Source organism: Caretta caretta, chromosome 7, assembly GCF_965140235.1.
Source record: "Caretta caretta isolate rCarCar2 chromosome 7, rCarCar1.hap1, whole genome shotgun sequence".
In the NCBI taxonomy this organism is placed as follows: domain Eukaryota; kingdom Metazoa; phylum Chordata; order Testudines; family Cheloniidae; genus Caretta; species Caretta caretta.
In genome coordinates, this window is record NC_134212.1 from 30,475,454 (window position 1) to 30,497,054 (window position 21,601).

The following is a 21,601-nucleotide window of genomic DNA, read 5'->3' on the forward strand; positions in this document are numbered from 1 at the left end:
GCTCTCGGCAGACTCAGGCTGGTGTCCTGGTGGTAGTTACACTCTGGGGAGCTCCCGTGCTCGGAGCAATTGGCTCAGGCTCTTGGCAGACTCAGGCTGGTGTTGTTGTGGTGATTATAGCCGGGCAGTCCCCCTCTCGGAGCAGTTGGCTCAGGCTCTCAGCAGACTCAGGCAGGCACTGGTCACACCTGGGTCACCTCTTCTCCTCAACCACGATGCCTGGGAGAGGTGATCCTACCACAATCACCTGACTCCAGGAGCTCAGGCCTTGGGTCTGAGCCTGTAGTACCAGTGCAATTGCCCAGCATAGGAGGGGTGCCCAGGATGGGACACCCTCAGATGAGCAGTCACCTGCACTCAGAAACCCCCCATACTCAGTGCACCCCTATCTCAGTGTGCCAGGCCACTGTGTTGGCTCTCCCACCTTCCAGGTGCTCTTTGGAGCACAAGGGAAGATAAAAGCCAGGCATTGATGACAACAGGGGAGAGGAGAGCAGGATGAAATGGGCTCCGCCGGGGGTGGAATCTGACTGAGGAAGAAATTGGGAGCAGGAAGCAGAATGGAAGGGAAGCTGGGGATGAGATGGCTGGTCAGGGAAGGAGTAAAGAAATCGGGGTGGGGGAGGTATGGATATGGATAGATGGAGGGGTGTAGAGAGGTAGGGGGATGGATGGATAGAGGGGTGGATTGAGGGGTGTGTGGGGTAAGGAGGTGGAGGGGGATGGATAGATCGAGGGGTGGTGAAAGGAGGTGGGGGAATGGATGGATTGAGGGGAAGTGGATGGATGGATTGAGGGGTAGGAGTAGGGAGGTGAAGGTGGATGGCTGGCTGGAGGGGTGTTGAAAGGAGGGAGGTGGAGGGCGATGGATGGATCGAGGATTGGGGGGTACGGAAGGGGACGGGAATGGATAGATAGAGGGGTGAGGGGTAGGGAGGAGGAGGGGGATAGCAGGCTGGAGGGGTTTTGAAAGGAGGGAGGGGGAGGATGACTGGAGGGCTGAGGGGCAGGGAGGTGGAGGGCGATGGATGGCTCAAGGGCTGGGTGGGTAGGGAGGTGGAGGAGGATGGCTGGCTGGAGGGATGTTGAAAGGGGGGAAGGGGAGGGAGATGGATGGATGGAGGGATGGATCGAGGGGTGGGGGGTAGGGAGGTGAGGGGATGGACAGATTGAGGGGTTGGGATAGGGAGGTGAAGGAGGATGGCTGGCTGGAGGGGTGTGGAAAGGAGGGAGAGGGAGGGAGATGGATGGATGGATCGAGGAGGGTGGGGCATAGACATGGAGGGCTGTGTTTGGGGATGACTCACGGGTGTGGTGCTGACTTTCCCCAGCTGGTCTGGGGTCCTTAATGAAACCCGATTCTGTGGCCTTGGCCCAAGTGAGCTTGGCCAGGCGGGGGGAAAGGAGCTGGCAGACGGGCGGTGGTTAGATTGCAGAGCCCCAGGGCTAGGGGAGACACTCAGACTGGGCTGTCAAAGAAGGCTCAGGAACGCAGGTGCCCATGCCCAGATCAGTGGGTTTGAGGTATTGAGGGTCTGCACATCCCAGCCTGAAGCTGGTGGGCAGATTCCCAAAGAGCTGGTGGGCGTCCCCTGCAGGGCTCATAGGTTTCAAGGCCAGAAGTGCCCTTTGCCCATCTCGTCTGATCTGTATAACCCAGGATCTCCTACAGCCATTCCTGCCTTCAGCTCAGATCTGCTGGTTGAGCTACAGCGCAGCTTCGAGACGTCCGATCTTAATACAGAGACTCCAGTGCGGGAGAACTCACTGCAGTGAAGGGGTCTGACTATGCATGGGAATCTAGTCTTTGGCCCAGACACCAATGATTGTGGTTTTGTCTATACAAGAGAAGACAGAGCTACAAACTCCAAGCTAGGCAAAGTGGGCTCTTGTACAATAAGATTCCAGGATTGTCACCTGTCCGAGTGTCACTCGGAGGCCCAGACTCTCTGTGGAGTCAGTGTGAAGGGATGGAGGCAGCTACAAGCATGGCTGAGAGCTCTTCTGGTTCAGAATATCACCAGGTTCAATCATCATGGGGCTTTGCAGCCTGCTACCATCCAGCTTTTAAGTTCTCAGCCATTCTGAGGTGACAAATGACACCCGTGCGGTGTAACAGCCACAGTAAGGCATGTATCCATGCCATACTAAGAGTTCTAGACCATTGTGAGATCAGAGGTAACTCAACCAACCACCACCCTTGCTCTACAGTTAATTTGCATGCAACAATTTCACTGGTTGGAGGAGGGAGATTGCACAGGTGGTGAATTACTTGGCCCAGCTACCACACCGGTGTGATGGCCTGGGCTTTCAGCTGCTAGTATCATAACAACAATCCCTAGCTCTTTGCATCCCTCGATCGCCAAGTGCTTTACAAAGGAGGTCAGAATCATGATTCCCATTGCACAGGTGGGGAAACTGAGGCACGGAGAGGGACTGTGACTTGCTCAGTGCCACCCAGCGGGCCAGCGGTTGAGCCGGGAATAGAATTCAGGTCTCCTGAGTCTCAGTCCAGTAGACTAACCACTAGGCGGTGCTGCCATCATCAGTTTGCCAGCCCCAGACGCTCCAAAGATCATCAGGCTGAGAGAAATCGCAAGATTGTCTTACCAAACATGTGACATTATTAAAAACCCATCCAGGTTCTGTTTACATTCTGGGCTTCTTAGCTTCTAGAGGGAGACGGTCCCCTAGTTATTAGCGTTATGTCTGGCCTAATAATTCAGTATATACATAAATAAAATGAATTAAAAGGGACTAGAGGATGCTGATTAGCAACATGGACCCTTTCAGAGATGGAAAACTGAAACCACTCAGCCAGCAATCAAAAAACACAGTTAATTTGCCATTGTGATCATGTGTCTGTTTCAGGGCCACTTCCTGCTTTGGGATGCTAGATGATTTCTAGGTCTGTCCAAGGAGCTGGGTTAATGTAGCTACCGGCTTCTATTTAACACCCTAGCTCTGTGCAAAATAAGCCAGCAAACTTGAAAATCACATCATTGGTGAGGGTCTGTAAATGGGGAACTCTGTGAGCGAACAGCCCCACATTTGTACCACAGACTCCACCCCAGGCCCCCCAACCTGCATGGCAATTTGCAGGGGTATCAGACTTTGTGTGGAGATCTCAAGTGTTTCAAAACCCTGTCCTTTCATCAGACAGCCCCGCAAGCTGTTTTCCCACAGGGACGGGTCTCATGGCGGAGATGCTCCCTAGCCTCAGTTCCCACATTGTTCCTTTCATCCCTTCCTCCACCCCCACTGCGCACCCTGCTACACGATCCCCTCCTTGGGTTTGCATCCAGCCCATCCACTTCAGAGATTCACAGAAGTCCAGAAGGGCCCCTCAGACCATCTCTGCTGAACTCCTGCATGGCCCAGGCCAGAGACTGTCACCCAGTTACCCCTGCATGGAGCCCCATAATTTGGGTTGGACTAAAGCATCTCCCACTTGGGGTTTGAAGCCATCAAGATGGAGAATCCACCCCTTCCCTGGGGATTTTCTTCCAATGGATCTTCACCCGCACTGTGAAACACGGGGGCATTATTCCTCAGTGGAAGGTGTCTGGCTTTATCCTCTAGCCACTGGTTCTTGTTCTGCCTCTGTCTGCCATATTAAAGAGTGCTAAGTGTTTAGACACTATAATCAAGTCACCACTTACAAGAAGTTAAGTAGATTTAAGTGTAGGCCAACTCCAAGTTAGATCAGTTTAGCGATGTCGGCAGAGTGGGAAAAAACCACACCCCTGACCCACAGCGGTAGTGACAAAACCCTCAGGGCACACACAGCTAGGGCCACAGAAAAGTGCTTCAGGGATGCGGGGTTCGACGGATGCTGCGTCTGCACTAGGGGGCTCTGTCAGTATCGGTTCTGCAGTGTAGACACAGCCTCAGTCTCTCATTGGCATGCTTTTCTTCTAGGCCTCGAATCATTTTTGTGGCTCTTTTCTGCCCCTTCTCCAATTCTTCAACACCCTTTCTAACACCTGGCCCCCAGAAGTGGCCGCAACATCCTAGGACGGGTCTCCCCTGTGCCATATGCAGAGGTAAAATCCCCGCCCTGCTCCTACTCCCTGTTCCTCTGTCTACTCAGCCAAGGGTCGAATGGGGAGCTCACGGTCAGTTGCTCTTCCTCTATGACCCCAGAATCCTGTCCGGAGACACTACTCTCCAGGATATAGTCCCCGTTCTATAGGCACGGCTTGTGCCCCTTCGATGTCTGGCCTTGCCTTTGGCGGCATGAAAACACATGGTGTTTTGAATGGACCCAGGAGCCCAGAGAGCCCTGGAGAACTGCCCTGTCCTCAGCATTATTTATTACGGCAATGTGCCACCCGCCAATCTGATCAGCAGTGGTTTTATGCTGACCTCCAGATCACTGATAAAGTCATTGAACAGCATGGGGCAGAGAACAGGTTCCAGCAGAATCTGGAGTCGCTGAACGCTCAGTGTCCTTACAAATCACCCCCATCCCCTACCCCCGCTACTCTCCCTTCCCAGCCCTGCAGGGATAAGCCAGATGCCAATGGATCTCTCTCAACTGAAGGCTGCATGGAAGGGACTGATGTCCCCCTGAGATTCACTAACAGGCTGCAGCATGGATCAATAATGCATCGCCACAGCAGCATGGGGACAAGCCCCGGCTGGCACAGCATGCCAGTCACATCAAAATCCATTCAATGCTTGATGGGGTCGGGGTCACTGGGAGTGCAAAGTCCCTGCATGGCTGGCAGGCTCGGGGTGGGGATGGGGTGGCACAGAGGTGAACAGGGCTCTGCACATTGCGGACGTCAAGATGCCCCCACTTGTGGGAATGGCGGAGAAGGGGCATGTGCCATGCCCTGCTGCGGTGCCCAGCAAGAGGGAATGCTGGAAACGGTGCTGGATGGGGAATCCTGGATTCTATTCCAGGCTCTGGGAGGGGGGAGTGGGATCTATTGGTTAGAGCAGTGGGGGGAAGGGTTAGAGTCAGGACTCTTGGGTTCTGTTCCTGGCTATGGGAGGAAAAGGGGAACAGAGGCCTAATGGTGAGGGTGGGGGTGTTAGGAATCAGGGCTTCTGGGTTCTATTCCTGGCAAGCAGGGGCGGGTTCAGTGCCCAGACTTGCTGGGTGATCCTGGGCAAGTCGCTTCCCCTCTTTGGGTCTCTGTTTCCCCTCCTGCCCTTTGATTAGCCCGTGGCAGCTCTTCGGGGCACCAGCGAGAGGAGCATTGTAAGTGATCATCACACACAGACCAGAGGAGGGCTCCTGGGCAATTGCATTTTAACCCACATACGTTGGTAATGTGGGCTTGACATGCTGTCCCATCCCTGGACTCCCATCTCCCAGCTCTCCCAGTGCCCCCAATCCCAACCCACAACCTCCTGCTATCCCCGCCTGGGCTCCCTGCTCAGTCCTACCGACGCCCCTCAATCTTGACCGGCAGTCCCCTGCTGTCCCAGCCCTTGGATCCCCCCTGCAGCTCTGCTGGTGGCCCTAAGTCCTGACCAACAGCCCCCAGCTCTCTCAGCTCCACTGGAGCAGTATTCTGCTACGTGTACACACTGGCTTTGGCTCATGCATCACTAGCACAGATCAGCAGCAGGGAACAAGCTCTCGGAGCCCCATGGGCCATGGATAAACTCAGAGGAATCGTGGCTGCGTGTGGCAGCATCTGGAGTGAATTGTGCTGGGGTCACAGGGGGAGAACTGCACCAGGCCTCTCAATCCCAACCCACACCCCCCTGCCACTCAAGCCCTGCCCCCCTCCCCGATTTGCCGATGCCCCTCAATCTCAGCCTGCAGCCCCGTGCTATCCCAGCCTGGGCTCCCCTGGCCCCCTTCACAGCTCTGTTGGTGTCCCTCAATCCTGACCCACAGCCCCTGGCTATTCAAGCTCCGGGGCTCCCCCCACATGTTTAAAAACAACCTCATCCTGTCAAGACACTGCACAGATCCTCACCTGAGCTTCTGTCCTCAAAATACACAGCCAGCCTCCTCGGGGAGGGGGAACTCAGGAGTGGGGTCTAGGGGTTAGAACAGGGGGAGCTGTGAGCCTGGATTCCTGGGTTCTCATCTGTGCCTCGGTTTCCCCCAGGTGGTTGGTGACGTGTGAGGTGTAGTTACAATTCTCCGGGCCCTGTCTATTACTCATGACAGGCTCCTGCTGTCTGACTCCCCTGGCACCAGGACAGGATAGGCGAGAGAGCCACCGGCTGAGCTTTGGGGTGTGTGAGGGGATGGGATCCCAGCCAGCCCATGGATACTGTGGGCTCAGCTGTCCCCCTCCCTTAACTGTGCAACCCCAGTGGGAGGGCCTGCAGCATGGCTCCCTCATTTTGCCCTGCCAGGCAAAGCCTGGTGTAAGCTAACCAGGGCATTGCCGCCTCAGGGGTACTGCTGCTCCCTCTTCTGCCTGTCAGCACCATGGGTGGCTCCTGTGAACGGCAGTAGTCTGCGGCTGTACTCTGTGGCTCTCAGAGCTCTACTACAGAGGGGAAACTGAGGCACACAGCTGGGGTGGGACTTGACCACGATCACCCACCAGGCCAGATCTGGGGATAGAACACACGAGTCTTGACTCCCAGCACCCCACAACCCACCATCTCTAACCACGCGCCCCACTCCTCTCTCTGAGCTGGGATAGAACCCAGGAGTCCTCAATCTCAGCTCCCTCTGCTCCACGCACACTTGAGTCACTGATTTCAAGGCCAGAAAGAACCGCTCTGTGACTCTGGGAGGAGAGTGGTGGTTAGTGATTACAGCAGGGAGGCTGGAAGCCAGGACTCCTGGGTTCTACCCCCAACTCGAAGAGGGGAGTGGTGTCTAGTGGTTAGAATAGGATCTGAGGATTGTGATCAGCCAGCCAGCTCAACCTCTGGGATATCCCAGCCCTGAGACTCACCCCCAGCCATTCCCCCATGTCACTCAGTAACTTTTGCTTATATCAGCTCTTTCAACTCCAAGAGCAGCATGGAGCCTCAGTTCACCCCGCAGGTGGTGGGGCTGGGAACCTCAAATCGGCCATACCTAGGAGCTGATCCCAGAATCCTTTGGGGCTGGGGGAGCCAGCCCTACCCCATTCTCCAGCCCTAGCTCTGCAGTGCCTTGGCTAGCAGTCCCTCCAGGCCCAATTAGCCCACTCTAATGAAGCACCCTGGCTAAGCCCTCCTCCCCATTGCATGGTTTAATGAGGTGGTCTTTGGGAAAGGCTGGGTTTTAATTAACTCTGCTGCCCAAGCCAGCCTGAGTGCATGGACAGTTCAGCTCCTCCCCCACTGCCCCTAGGGAAGAGGCTGCTGTTGGGGTCAAGGAGGGTTGGATTTCATTCACCCCCAGTTTGGGTCTGCAAGGTGGCTCCTCAGGGATTAGGGATAGATATTGAAAGGGGAAGAAAAGCTGTCTACAGTGCTTAGACAGCTGGGACAATGTATACACCAACCACCAGATCCCACTTCCCTCCCAAAGCTGAGGATAACCCCAGGAGGCCTGACTCCCAGCCCCCCTGCTCTAACCAGTAGACCCCACTTCCTCCCCCGAGCTGGGGACAGAACCCAGGAGTCCTTGCTCACATACATCTCCCTGCTTGCTCTAACTACTGCCCCCCCCAAAAAAACCAAGAGCAGAGCCCAGGAATCCTGATTTTCAACCCTTCTTGCTCTAACCCCTAGACACCTCTCTCAGCACAGATATAACCCAGAAGCCCTGGCTCCCAGCCCCTTCTGGCTCAGAAGATCAGACCCCACACCCCTCCAAGAATCATAGCTAGAACTCAGGAGCCCTGAATTCCAGCCCCCCTAGCCACTAGACCACACTTCCCTCCCATAGCTGGGGATAGAACTCGGGTTGGGCACAGAAGCTGTTTACCCAAGAACCCCTCGCCCAGAGCTGAGATGCAGCCACCTCTGGGATGGGGCATGGAGGCTGTTTATACAGGGGTCCCTTGCCTGGTGCTGAGATGCAGCTGCCTTTGGGGTGGGGTGAAAGGCTGTTTTATTCTGACACTTGTTACACTGCACAGTAATTTAGCCTATGAAGTGAAGCAGAGTCCTTTGTCCAGTTGAAAATGCAGAGTGGGATCTTCAGAGTGGGAATTTGGCTTGGACACCTGGGTTTGCAGTCCAAACGCTGTGAAAAATCCTAAAGGATCATTAATAACCACAACTGGGCAAAACTTTAATTTATATTTTATCTGAAATGCAGCCCAGTGCCCCCTAGCTTTACCCTGGGGCATCAGGGTCAGCACTCACTGCAAGTAGCCCAGAGGGGAGCTGGGATGGGGTGGAACTATTTTTCACTGTGTATCTGTATGGTACCTGGCAGAACAGGAGCCCGGTCTTGGTTGGGGCCTTTAGGTGCTACTGGAATAATCATCCAAGGGGCATGCAGTCTGCCTAGTGTTCCAGGACAAGCAGATACAATCTCCAAAGTACTGGCAGGATCGAGAGTCAAGCAGACCCTTAAAATGGAAGGTGAGACATGAAGGGATTCAGAATGACATGATCTTAAGATCTGATGCCTCAGGCATTTACTAGCGCTCCATGCTGCTAGGATCTCCACCCCCATTTGCTCCTAGCTCCAATGTTTTCCAAGTTACACTGGGCCCTGGGGTAGTCTCAGGTGGCTGAAACGTGTGTGTGTGTTTGCATGCATGCCTGTGCCAGGGAAAAGTGCCCAGAGGGGAGCTGGAATGGGGTGGAACTGCTTTCTCGGTGGAAGATGGGGACTGAAGGGAACATGGTAAACTCTCCTCTTCTTGTATCTCAGTTACTGCAACACCCCTGCTGTTCCCAACGTGCCTTGCTCACGTCCATTCAGCAGGTGGCTGCAATGATCATCCATCCTCCCAGCCCATTACTTTGAGCCTGTCCCCCCTCTCTCTGCATCCCTCCACTGCTCCCCCTTCTCCATCACACCAAACGTAACCCACTCCTCTTCCCTTTCAAGGCCCTTCGTGGCCAATCCCCACCCAACCCATCAGCTCTCATTCACTCCTGAGATGTCAGCTCCCACCTCCGATCAGCCCGAGGTGCCGGCCTCCATCGCCCACTTGATTTACAATCAAGCCCCTTTGTGCTTTAGCCCAAGCTGCTCCGCACACTTGGGAGGAGCTGCAAACAGCCTCACTGGCCTTCTTCAAACTCTCCTGTGCCGTGAAGCCTACAAAAAATTAATGGTTAGGCTGCTGGCGTGCAGAGACAACTGCCCGTCCCGCTGTCCAGTGCTGAGACATTGTTTCCTTGGGCTCCCCCATCTGTCTGTAACCACCGGTAGCCTCTTATTTTGGCTTACATTGGAAACTCATTAGGGAAGGGGCTGTCTTTCTGTTCTGTGTTTGTACAGTGCCTGGCACAAGGGGGGCCCTGGTCCATGTCACGTCCACAATTCAAACGATATATCGGGATCACAATAAACTCCCTGTATAGGGCAATCCCAGCTAGATCTGACACGCGACTGGAATCCCCCTGCAACTGACGCTGCTGGCAGGTGCCTCAGGTGAATTATGGGCTGGAAACAGGATATGCCAGCAACCTGTGGCTGTAATTCATAGCTGATCATGGGGCGTCAGGAACTGGGATCCCCTCTGCAGGCCATCAGTGCCGTGGGTTGTATATCTACAGGGGAAGTGACTGCAGGTTGTAGGCAGCCTGAGAGTAGCTGTCAGATTCGATAGCTGAGATCCCCTTATGGCTTCAGAGTGCTCCTTGGCTTTGAAGGAGAGGGGGACAGGCAGAAATAGAGGCAGAGGGTAAGAGAGCTGTGATGTTAAGTGGGGACAGGAAATGGGATATGGGGCCTTCCCCTCTTGGGGGCATTGGCTCCATTCCAACCCCAGGGCAGGGGAACTGGCTGGCTCAAGCAGCAGGGAATGAGCCTCTCCCCTCTAGAAGGTGCTCCCTGCTATCTGGATCCAGGTCAGGGGACCAGCTGGCTCAGAGATATAGTGACTAAAAATCAATTTCATCCACTCCATATGGGTCTCAGCCCAGTTTCCCATCACTAAACCTCTCTTGTAAATGCTTGCCCTGAGCTACATCATGTTCCAGTTTCCCACCTTGCTTTGCATAGTCATCTGATTGGGGGAGGTAAAACAGCGGGCTCTTCTGAGCTTATAGACAACATCTGGGGCTGCCATTAGTCAGGAGTGGACTCAGATCTGTGCAGTCCCTGGCATAATGGGGCTCTGATCCTTGCTTCCATCAAAACGTAGAGAAATATGAGGGATCATCTCGCATCCCCACGGCCAAGCAGTAGCAGATTTAGAGGATCTGCAAGTCAGTTTCCCATCGAAGGAGCAATCAGTGGAGTCTGGGGCAACACGGTTAGTGTTGCGAATTTATTTCGACTATACACAGCAGTCCTGGGACAGAAGTGGTTGAACATGGTATGCACAATCCTTTCTCTCAGATATCTCTGCCCACACACCAGTGCCTGACTCCCAGGGATCAATTGAGTCTCATTAAGGGGATTCAAGCAGGGAGCAAACTCTCCAACTGCTTGCAACAGCTCCCCACAAGAAGGAACAGCACCCATCAAACTAACAACAACGTAGCATTTGTTCAAAGACTGGACCCCGCTGGCACGCTGGGAACTTGTGAGACAATGTGCAACAGTACCACGTGCTGACTGCCTCAGAATACTAGCTGTCAGGACTCCAGCCTGCAAACTCAACAGGCTCTACGAAGGAGCACAATGAGTCAGTATGTTAAGCTCTGGGCATTGAGCAAAAGTCCTGAGTTCTAGTCCTGGCTCTGCCATTGACCTTGTGCCTTCGTTTCTCCTCCTGCCCCTTGTCTGTCTAGAATGTACATTCTTGGGGGCAGGGTCTGTGACTGTCTCTCACTGTATCAGTGCAGCATGGGGGCCTTGATCTCAGTCAGGGTCTGTGCAGCACCTGGGGCTCCTGATCTCAGTGGGAGCCTCTAGGTGCTCCCATAATCATCAACTGGTGGGACAAATGCCCTGGTATGTTTTTATGACCATAGGAGGTCAAGGGTTGTGTGTCTGTGGTCATCTGCAATGAGCCTTTGGCCAAGTGCTGTACAGACCCCGACCGAGCTTGGGGCCCTTGCTGTGCCAGGTGCCGCACAGACACATAGTGAGAGGCAATCCCTGTCCTGAATAGCTAAACAAAGTTTATGAATGGAAACTGAGGCACAGAGTGGGGAAGGGACTTACCCAAGGTCTCACAGGCCAGGCAACACCAGGAATGGAACCTTGGAATCCTGACTCCCACTGGACCATGCTACCCACTAGACCACGGTACCTTTCACTCAACCCATCCCCAAACCTGATTCCTGTTCCCTTATGGAGGTCTAGTTCCTAAGATAGAAAGGTTCAGGAGATACAAGAAAGCCAGGTGTGGGCTTTAATGGGTACGGGGAGGAGTCTGTCTCCCCTTGCTGTTCTGGGGATGGGTCCAGTTGCTGGTGCCATCCTATGTACCCACCTGGGCAAAGCCGTCACTACAGCATGGAGAGATTGCGAACTGCCTGCAAAATGAGACAGTGATAAATCACTGAGCTCACGGGACGGGATAGCCCTGAACTAAAACATATTGATATACGAGGAGGGGTAATTTTTAGTGCTCACAGGCCAGATGGTGCCAGCCAACCACGCTGTGACGAACACAGATTGTGGGATGCGCCAGCCCATGGACTGAACAAACAATACGAATGGCATGGGCTGTCGGCGAGAGGAGAAGGGTGAGTTATGGAACAGAGGGAGGGGAGGTGTGAGCAATCTCTAGCAAGGCGGATGCACGTGTCTTAGAGATCTCACTACCAAGGGGGGGGGGTGTCTGTGTTCTCTAGCCAGGTGTCTGTGGCAGGGGGCTGTGTGGGTGTCCTGGCCCTCGATCATACTTTTAAACCAGGCAGCGTGGGCTAGTAGATGGAGCAGCACACTGAGACTCAGGGCACCTGGGAGCTATTCTGGGCTCTCCCACTGACCTTGGGCAAGTTTCTTTCCCTCTTGGTGCCTGTTTCCCCTCCCACCCAAATCAATCAATCAGCCAACCTATCCTAATCTATCTATCCATCGTCCTTATCCAGCCCCATCATTACAGTATCTGGGTACCTTGTAACCGCAATGTATTTATTGTCACAACACCCCTGGGAGGTTGGTATTACCCCCAGTATAAAGACTGGGAAACTGAGGCCCTGCCAGGCATAATATGAAGTGAGCTGTAGCTCATGAAAGCTTACACTCAAATAAATTTGTTAGTCTCTAAGGTGCCACAAGTACTCCTTTTCTTTTAACCCACCCACCAATTACTAGATGACAATCCTCTCCCAGAGCTGGGAAGAGAACCCTAGGAATCCTGATCCCAGGCCCCTGGTTTAGCCCACTAGACCCCAATCCCCTCACAGACCTAGGAGGACAACCTGGGTGTGCTGCAGTCTAGCCCAGCCCGCAATCCATTAGCCAACCCTCCCTCCCAATTAAGATTGTCAAGGTGACCCAGTGCTGCTTGCTTGGGCCCTATCCTGCCTTAAAGAGCAGGCTACATGGGGTTAGGGGCTCTGAGATGCCCAAAGAAACCTGCAGCAGCCTAGTCCCCCTGCCCACAGCTGAGCTGGCAGCCGTGCCAGGCTCCCTGCGCCCCACTCTCCTGCCCTTATTGCTGTCTAGATTAATGGCAGAGGCTAGCACGCAGAGCACATTTCAGCTGATGCTCTCCCGCCCCTCCCCTCCCCTTCCCCTAACTCTTTTGCCTGGAAGCCAAGAGAGCTGGGCCAGGCTATTGACCCCGTGCCATTTGGGCGCCTGCCAGGGCCTGGGAAATTTGTCACCTCAGTGGAGGCCGTGCTCTGGAGGCACTAGGCCCAGGGGAGGAGGGGAGGGCTGTTCTGAGGAGCCCACTGCTGCCACGGCTTGTGGAGGAGGAGCGGGGAGCCGGGCAGCGGTGCCAAGTTTGCTCAGCTGTGGGCAGTAGATGGGGCAAGTTCCTTCTGGCATCTCAGACCTCTTAACCCCATGCAGGACGGGGAGGGGGGAATCCTGAGCTGGTGTCTTTAGGGAGGGGACATGGGGCTGGAAGCACAGAAGCCCTCGGTGCAGTCAGTGTAACCCATTCCTGCCTATCCTATCCTGCCAGTGATATCGACACTGTTTGGGGGCACAGGCGGGTGCTATCAGCTTGCCAGGGAGTTGACGCAGTGTCTGGAGGAGAGTGGATCCCTCCTTTTCTAGAGCCAGGCTGCAGGTTGCCTTCTGCAAGTTACAGACTAAGCCCACTGACCCCCCAGGGGATCAAAGGTAAGATAGATGCGCCAGGACAGCTTGGGGGAAGTGCGGTCTAGTGGATCAGAAGTCAGGACTTGGGGGTTCTATTCCCAGCTTTGGGAAGGGAGTGGGGGCTAGTGGTTAGTGCTGAGGGAAGCCTGGGAGCCAGGGCTCCTGGATTCCATTCCCAAGTATGGGAAAGGTGTGAGTTCTCATGCATTCGCGCAAGGGGGCGTTGTCAGGACTCCTGGGTTCTATTCTTGGAAAGGGGAGTGTGTGTGTGTGTGGGTGTCTAATGGTTACAGCACAGGGTGGAGCACAACGGAGGTTCAGATTTCTGGGTTCCAGCCCCAGCCCTGAGAGGGGATCTAGTGGGTTAGAGTAGGGAGAACTGTCAGGACTCCTGGGTCCCATTCTTAGCTCTGGGAGGGGAGTGAAGTCTAGTGGCTCTCTCTCCTCCTGCAGCTGAGAATAGAACCCAGGGGGTCCTGAGCCCCAGTCCAGTCCCTATATGCTAGACCTCAATGCCTTACAGCCTGACACAGCCTAAGAAACCCAGGAGGACTCTGGGCCCTTTGCAGAGGGAAAAGGACTGTATTCCACAAAGCAGAAACCAGCTGCCATTTCCTCTGGAACAGCAGGGTCAGCTGCAGGAGGTGGGGGCAGGGGGCCTAGAACAGCACCTCTCGAGCTGTGGGGAAGGGAAAAGGCTGATTTCTCAAGGGATCGATTTTGCTAAGGATTTATCCAAAGCCGAAACAGGCGTTGAATATTCACGAGGTGTCCCCAGTCATGCTGGAATCCTAAGCAGATGCGACCAGGCAAGAGGGAGAAATTAACAAGCTGTCAGAGCAGCATGTGTAAATACAGCGCCTTGCCACAAAGCATAAACACAACCTTCCTGGCTCGGAACAGTCCCCAGAGTCCCCTGAACAGGTCAGGCACGTGGGACAACATGATCTCTCTTACAACCATTATCCTATTAGCATCTAGAGATCCTGCCCGAGATCAGGCGCTGCATGGATCCCCACCAACATTGTGTCTCTCATTGTACTGGGCACTGCCCAGACACACAGCGAGAGGCAGTCTCTGCCCCAAGAGCTCACAGTCCGAACAGACAAATAGTGGGGGGGAAACTGAGGCGCAGAGGTGGAAGGGACTTGCCCAAGGTGACGCAGCAGGTCAGTGGTACAGCCAGGAGGCCTGACTCCTGGCCCTTCCGAGCTTGAACCACTAGACCGCTCTCCAGGTGCTGGGAATAGAATCCAGGAGCTCTGACTTACTGCCCCACTGCACTAACCACCACTCCCCTTCCAGTGGCAGGAATAGAACCAAGGGCTCCTGAATCCCACACTCCTGCCCTAACCTACGCTGCCTCCCCAAGTCCTCCTTCAATCCAGCTAGCCCCACGTCTGGAACATTTAGCTCCCTTTTCACTTTCCAAGCCAGCGATTTCTCTCGAGACCCCCATCCACCACTTGGGGACAGCAAAATAACCCTTTGCCAAATCCAGGCTCTTCTCTTTGATTTATCTCTGGATCATTTCCATGCAGCAAAAATCCTGTTCCATTTTCCTTTACAGGCCCCTGGAATCTCTTTCCCTCCAGCTGAGTCAAGGGCATATAATTAAGATCAAATCCCCCACTAACTGACCCCATCACGCCTGCTGCGGTGCAATATATTCTCAGCTCATATGCAGACAGAGAGACTTATTAAGCCAAGCTCCAATAAAAACTGAATTCCCAAAACCGAGAGAGATGGCAGTGGATCACCAAGGAGTCATTTATTTAAAGGCCCTGCTGCACGGCAAAATAAATGAACAGGAATGCAACCAAGAAGTTACAAACCTATCTGAATCCTGAATCACTGCTACAAATGCTAGACCAGATACTAGGGTGATGGGCAACAGTATAAACCCCACTAGAAATGTGTTAGTTAAGATCTTGTCTGGATCCAGTGATGATCTCACAGATCTCTGGCTTCCATTATTAGGGCACTGCCTGGGTCCTAGACGGGAGCCCCCCAGGCCTGGCATCATACACACACTGGCCCAAGAGACAGGCCCTGTCTCAGAGAGCTCACAACGAGACAAAGGGTGGGAGGGGAAAGAGGGGTGCAGGGATTTCCTCAAGGGCAGGGCCAGCGCCAGAATCCAGAGACAGAGCTGCAGGGATGCTTTCCATATCTTGACTGCACATGGAGACACATTTTCCCCTCCTCTCCTCCATGCCAGTTGCCCATCAAGGAGCAGTGCCAGTGGGTACTGGACGGCAGGGCTGACTGGGAGGGGGGCTGATTGAAGGAGGGTTTTTGTCACAGGGGTGGGGCGGAGTCATGGCACAGGGGTGGAGTCATGGAAGGGGGCGGGTTCATGGCAAAGGGGATGGGAGGGCAGGGCTGGGGGATGGAGTCATGGCACGGGGTGGAGTCATGGAAGAAGGGCAGGGTCATGGCAAAGGGGATGAGAGGGCAGGGCTGGGGAGTGGAGTCATGGCATATTGCCTCTCCAAGACCCACTCTGAGTTGAGGCCAGCAGGGACCACCAGTCCCCTAGCCTGACCTATACATCAACCCCCCACTGCTCAGGGGAATAAAGTCTCCGCTCCTTGGAGGAACTGATGGCGGCATGTGTGAGTAGAGGGGAGTTCAGCAGTTGTTACATCAATCCCACACAGAGGCGCAGCCCATACCCCTCCTCCCCCCCGGTACCACGGCCTAGCATCAATCTAGCCCCTTCTCCAGCACTGATCTGACGGGTTTCCTGGTGCTGGGCACAGATTTCTCTCTCCAGCAGAGCTGGCACATGGGGACGATGCTTCTCTGCCCTGGAGGGATCTTTCAATTCAAGATTCAATTCTTCCCCCCCCCCCCCGCCCCCGCCAATATGCCTGCCTGACTCATGCTTTTCTGCCAAGGCAATGGGGCACACGTGTATCATCCCTGTGAGACCCCCCCCCCCCGGCTTCCCAGGGTGATGTCTTGGGGACACTGAGTGGGCTGCTGAAGACAGCTGAGCCTGAGCTGGAGGAAGCAAGGCAGCATGGTCAAGTGGTTGGGAGTCAGGACTCCTGGGTTCTGTCCCTGGTTCTGCGAGGGGAGTGGGGTCCAGTCGGGTAGAGCCGAGGAGAAGGCTGGGCATCAGGACTCCTGAGTTCTGTCCCTGGCCCTGTGAGAGGAGTGGAGTCCAGTCGGGTAGAGCCGAGGAGAAGGCAGGGCATCAGGATGCCTGGTCTCTATTCCCAGCTCTGCTAGTGAACTTGGGCAAATCTCTTCTCCTCTGTGTGCCTGTGTAAAATGGGTATAAACCATCCTAGAGGTAATGTGGCTCAAGCCAGTGCATTGAGAGACAGTGTGGGCGAGTGGGAAGTACACTCATAACGCCCAGGTTCTATTCCTGGCTCTGCCATTGATGTGCTGTCTGGGCAAGTCTCTTTCCCGCTTTGTGCCTGTATCTCCACCTACCCCTTTGTCTGGTCAGACTGCGAGCTCTTTGGGGCAGGGACTGTCTCTCACTGTGTGTCTGTGCATTGCCTGGTGCAATGGGAGCCCTGAGCTAGGCCCGCTCCCTCCTTAAATTAGGAATAGAACCCAGGAGTCCTAGCTCCCAGTCCGCCCTGGTCTAACCCACTAGACGTCCTCTGTGAAGAACAGAAAAAGTACGGGAGGGGAAACTGAAGCACAGAGAGTCAAAGGGACCTGCCCAGGGTCACACACTGAGTCAGTGGCAGAACTAGGAATAGAACCAGGTTCCTGCGCTAAGTCTCAGGGTTTATCCATTCCCTGTCTTGTTCTTGTGGCTCTTTCTCTGCAATGTTTGAAGTGTGCACCCGAGAGCTGGATGCAGCGTTCCAGTCACTGATGCTGCATACAGACGTGATGCCACCTCCCTGCCGATTCGCCCGAGGATTGTGTCCAACCTCAGCGCCACATCACATTGGGAGCATCACAACTGGGTCAGCTGGGTTGCACTAGGACCACTTTCTGGTTCCAGGATTCCTAGACCAGCAGGCCAGAAGGGACCACTGTGATCATTTAGTCTGATCTCCTGCCTAACACAGGCCACACGCCTGCCCTGAATTAATTCCTGGCTGAACTAGAGCAGAGCTTTTTGAAATACAGCCCATCTTGATTTAAACAGTGCCAACGATGGCGAATCCACCCCAGCCCTTGGGAAGTTGTTCTCATGGTTAATTCCCCCCAGTGGTGAAAATTTGGACCTTAGTTCCAGTCTGAATTTGTCCAGCTTCAACTTCCAGCCACTGGCTCTTGTTAGACTTTCGGCTGCTAGACTGCAGAGCCCAATATCAAATATTTGTTCCCCATGCAGACTGGGATCAAGTCACCCCTTAACCTTCTCTTTGTTAAGCCAAACAGACGGAGTCTCCCACTCTAAGGGACGTTTTCCAACCCTTTAAAGATTCTCGCTCTTCTCTGACCCCTCTGTAATTTATCAACCTCCTTGTTGAATTGTGGCCATCAGAACTGGACGCAGGATTCCAGCAGCGGTCGCACCACCGCCACATACAGAGGTAAGAACACCTCCCTAATCCTACTTGAGAGTCCCTACATCGATGGGTACAGTCCCCCATCCTGTAAATCCCCCCAACATGCTTCATTCACTCAAACTGACACAATCATTTTGTGCCTCTCTGATACATTGGGTTGGATTCTGCTCTCCTCCCGGCACTAATCTGGAGTGACCCACTAGGCTCTTTGCAGAGGCTATATTCCCTCTCTGGTCCCTGTTAGGATATAGATATTCAGGCCTGTCTGTAAAGGCCTATACTCTAAGAATTTAGGTGTATTCTTATCATTTGGCTAATTATAGAGGTATAAAAGAAAGAATCAAAATCACTGTCTGCTGGTGTAAGGGCCTTCTCTTGCTGTGACAGTCTGAGGCCCTGTTCTTAGACTAAGGCCTTTGGCTAAGCAGCAGAGGCAGCCATAAGCTGGGAAGCGAACAGTCACATCCTCACATTCCAAACTAGTCACATTGAAATAAGGTGCTATTGGGCTGTTAGGCACTATCAGGACAGGATTGTATTCCTATTACCTCCAGAGAAAGAGAAGTGCCTAGAAAATGTAAAAGGAAACTTAGTTTGATAGCATCCTGTCTGGCAAGAACTCACTTATCAATAGCTGGGATGTGAAATCCTCACTTCTGTATTGTTTTGTCATTTTAGTTCCCACTTCTTTGCTGTTGTTTGTCTATATAATCTCTGTCTGGTTCTGTGATTGTTCCTGTCTGCTGTATAATTAATTTTGCTGGGTGTAAACTAATTAAGGTGGTGGGATATAATTGGTTACATAATCATGTTACAATATGTTAGGATTGGTTAGTTAAATTTCAGGAAAATGATTGGTTAAGGTATAGCTAAGCAGAACTCAAGTTTTACTGTATAATCTGTAGTCAATGAGGAAGTGAGTGGGTGGGGGTGGGGGTGGGCATGGGTATGTGTGTGGGGGAGATGGGAACAGGGAATGGGGGTAAGAAAATTGGAATCATGTTTTGCTAAAGGGGGAAATGGGAACAGGGAATGGGAGTAAGAAAGTTGGAATCATGTTTGGCTAAGGGTAGGAATGGGAACAGGGACACAGGTGTAAGGCTCTGTGGTGTCAGAGCTGGGAAGGAGGATACTAAGGAAGGAATCTGGAATCATGCTTGCTGGAAGTTCACCCCAATAAACATCAAATTGTTTGCACCTTTGGACTTCGGGTATTGTTGCTCTCTGTTCATGCGAGAAGGACCAGGGAAGTAAGTGGGTGAAGGAATAAGCCCCCTAACAGTCCCAGTTGGTATCCCCCTGATCACCCCCACCCCCCAGCATCCCATTAGATCTCTTAGCCCCTGTGATGCACTGGGAGCTCATGTTCAGCGAGTGGTGGGCATACACCCCACAGGAGTAGATGGCTCTCCCACCAGACCCCTGCTCTGATGTAGCACGGATCCCAAGGAGCAAAGGGGTTATTCAGAGAGCATGCGAGGGAACGGATCCTCCAGCAATGCAAAGGAGCAATCAGACTGGACATGCCCACTGAGATGGCTTGTTGTACTCAGTTCTCCAGTCCGCCCCTCACCTTCCAGGCCCTGGGTCCAAACACCATTGAAAGAACGGGGCTGATGCCCTAAATACCCAGGACTAATGCTCTCCAGCCACAAGGGGCAGGAGACAGCAATGAGGTAACTGACCAAGGGGGAGGCACCTTTATTCACCCCATAAACAGGAAGAAAGCCCCACACCAATACCTGAATAAAACCATACTAAAAGAGGGCTGATCCCCCACCATTCTGGGGTCCCAATCCTGCTCCAGAGGGTGGGGTCAGGATCCAAATACAGGATCAGGCCCAAAGGTCAGAGTTAATTCAGCCCCCTCTCCTTGGAGATGATGGAGACGGGGTGAAGGCTGCTGGCTTTTCTGTAGGTAATGCCAACCTGTTGACAGCCTAAGCTAATGAGGACATCCCCGCAGGAACACCCCCGGCACCTATAGACCCTACCACAGTCATCACAAACAAACTTCCAGGCTCTGCAGTGCTGCCCTGGCCCTCCAACCGATACCTGAGCAATGCCCCTCTCCCTCTGCACACTGAACATAAGGCCACCAGCTGGCTCTCCTGCAGGCCACCATGAGCGGCACTATATGTTACTACCCGACCAGAACAAGCACCGCTGGAAGTAGCCCACACCAAGCCTGAGGGAGGGACTGTTTGACGGACAGGCAGTGCAGGGCCGCCTCTGACCCTGCCTCTAATATCACAGTTGATGGGTGTGTGGGGGAAGCGGGGGGGGGAGGAAGAGCTTGAAAGTGCAATGCCTCCTACTGCCACTAGGGGCTGCATTGTTTGGCAGGGTGCAGAACCTCTTGCCAGCAAATTTGGGGAACTTGTCCACCTCTACCCCCCAGAGGTTGCATTATACCCAGTGGCCACCAGGGGAGATTATGAAACACATGGTCTGCATGCAGCAGAGGGAAGAGGCTCAGGCCAGGGAACACAGGCAGGGATGGGGCTGATTCAGCTCTGCCCCACTCTACTGCGGCATGTAATACCTCTGGCTACCACCAGGGGATGCAGGGGGTAGTACCTCTGGCTACCACTGGGGGATGCATTATATATAAGGACTTCAGATTTTAGGTTTAAATCAATAAAACACCCCAATACAAAAGGAAAAAAAAAAAGAGGGAGAAAAGTCAGTGTTTATCCAATAAACACTGGAAAATTACCAGAAATGGTTACTTGTATCTAAGAGCTTGTCTACACAGAGCAGTTAATGCAGACTACGGGGAGGTAATTTCTAAAAAGAACGATTGTCTCGCACATTAATTGGTCCGTGTAGACCCCGCTGGTGTGCACAAAAGGTTCCCAAGTGTGCTTTAAAGTAGTGCTGTTTGAAACAGTACTACCTTAAAGCGCACTAGAGAATATTACATGGCGATTACCCATCACTGTATATTCTACTGTAATGAGTAGTTTATACGATATACATTACTCATCACCATATACACATAGAGGAATCCCTGAACATTTTTTGGACAGCTGGATAAAATTCAAAAATTGATAAAAATAAATCCTGAAAATGAAATTAATACATCCCCAAAACGAGAAGCCCTAATTGCACACCACAGGGTGTAGTACCTCCAGCTACCACCGGGGGATGAAGGCCACACTGCAGGCTGCAGAACCCTCCCATTTGTCCCACCCCTTCACCAGACCAGAACGCTCCCTACTGCCCGCAGTCCCCAGCAGAGGCCCCTTCAAAACGAATCAGGGCTGCATCAGTGCCCGCTGAGCCTCTCCTACCTTGACGCCTCTGATGCGGAACTCGGCCAGGGCTCGGCTCATCTTGGAGGCAGCCGTGGGGTGGTCCTTCCCATGGGCAATCACCTTGACCAGCAAGGAATCATAGTGAGGGGAGATGACAGCCCCCTGGAAGGCAGAGGCGCTGTCCAGACGGATACCCATGCCCTCACCGCTTCGGAAAACCTGCACGAGGGATACAGGAGAAAAGAAGCATGAGGTTATGGCCCTGATCCTGCTCTCTTATTACGCATGCTATGGTAGCAGCAATTCAGAGGGGGCAGTGTTGTGATGGGGTAGAACAGATCCCACTGAAATTGGGATCCCAATGCATTAGGTGCTGCCCAGACCCCGACTGAGATCAGGGTCCCCATTGTGCCAGGTGCTGCGCAGACCCCGACTGAGATCAGGGCCCCCATTGTGCCAGGTGCTGCACAGACCCCGACAGAGATCAGGGCCCCCATGGTGCCAGGTGCTGCACAGACCCCAACTGAGATCAGGGTCCCTGTTGTGCCAGGCACTGCACAGACCCTGACCGAGATCAGTACCCCCATTCTGCCAGATGCTCAGTTGGGTCCTCCAGGTGCTACAGCAAT

The 21,601-nt window shown here is 53.5% G+C and overlaps 1 protein-coding gene across 11 annotated transcripts in view; it reads right to left on the reverse strand.

Moving 5' to 3' along the window:
- PC (pyruvate carboxylase) overlaps positions 1-21,601 on the reverse strand; it is a 240,206-nt gene that overhangs the window by 25,442 nt on the left and 193,163 nt on the right. For all 11 annotated transcript variants that reach the window (XM_075130375.1, XM_075130380.1, XM_075130382.1 and 8 more), the window contains one exon: positions 21,009-21,191. In XM_075130375.1, the coding sequence (XP_074986476.1) occupies positions 21,009-21,191 (183 nt within the window). The remainder of the gene's footprint in view (positions 1-21,008; positions 21,192-21,601) is intronic.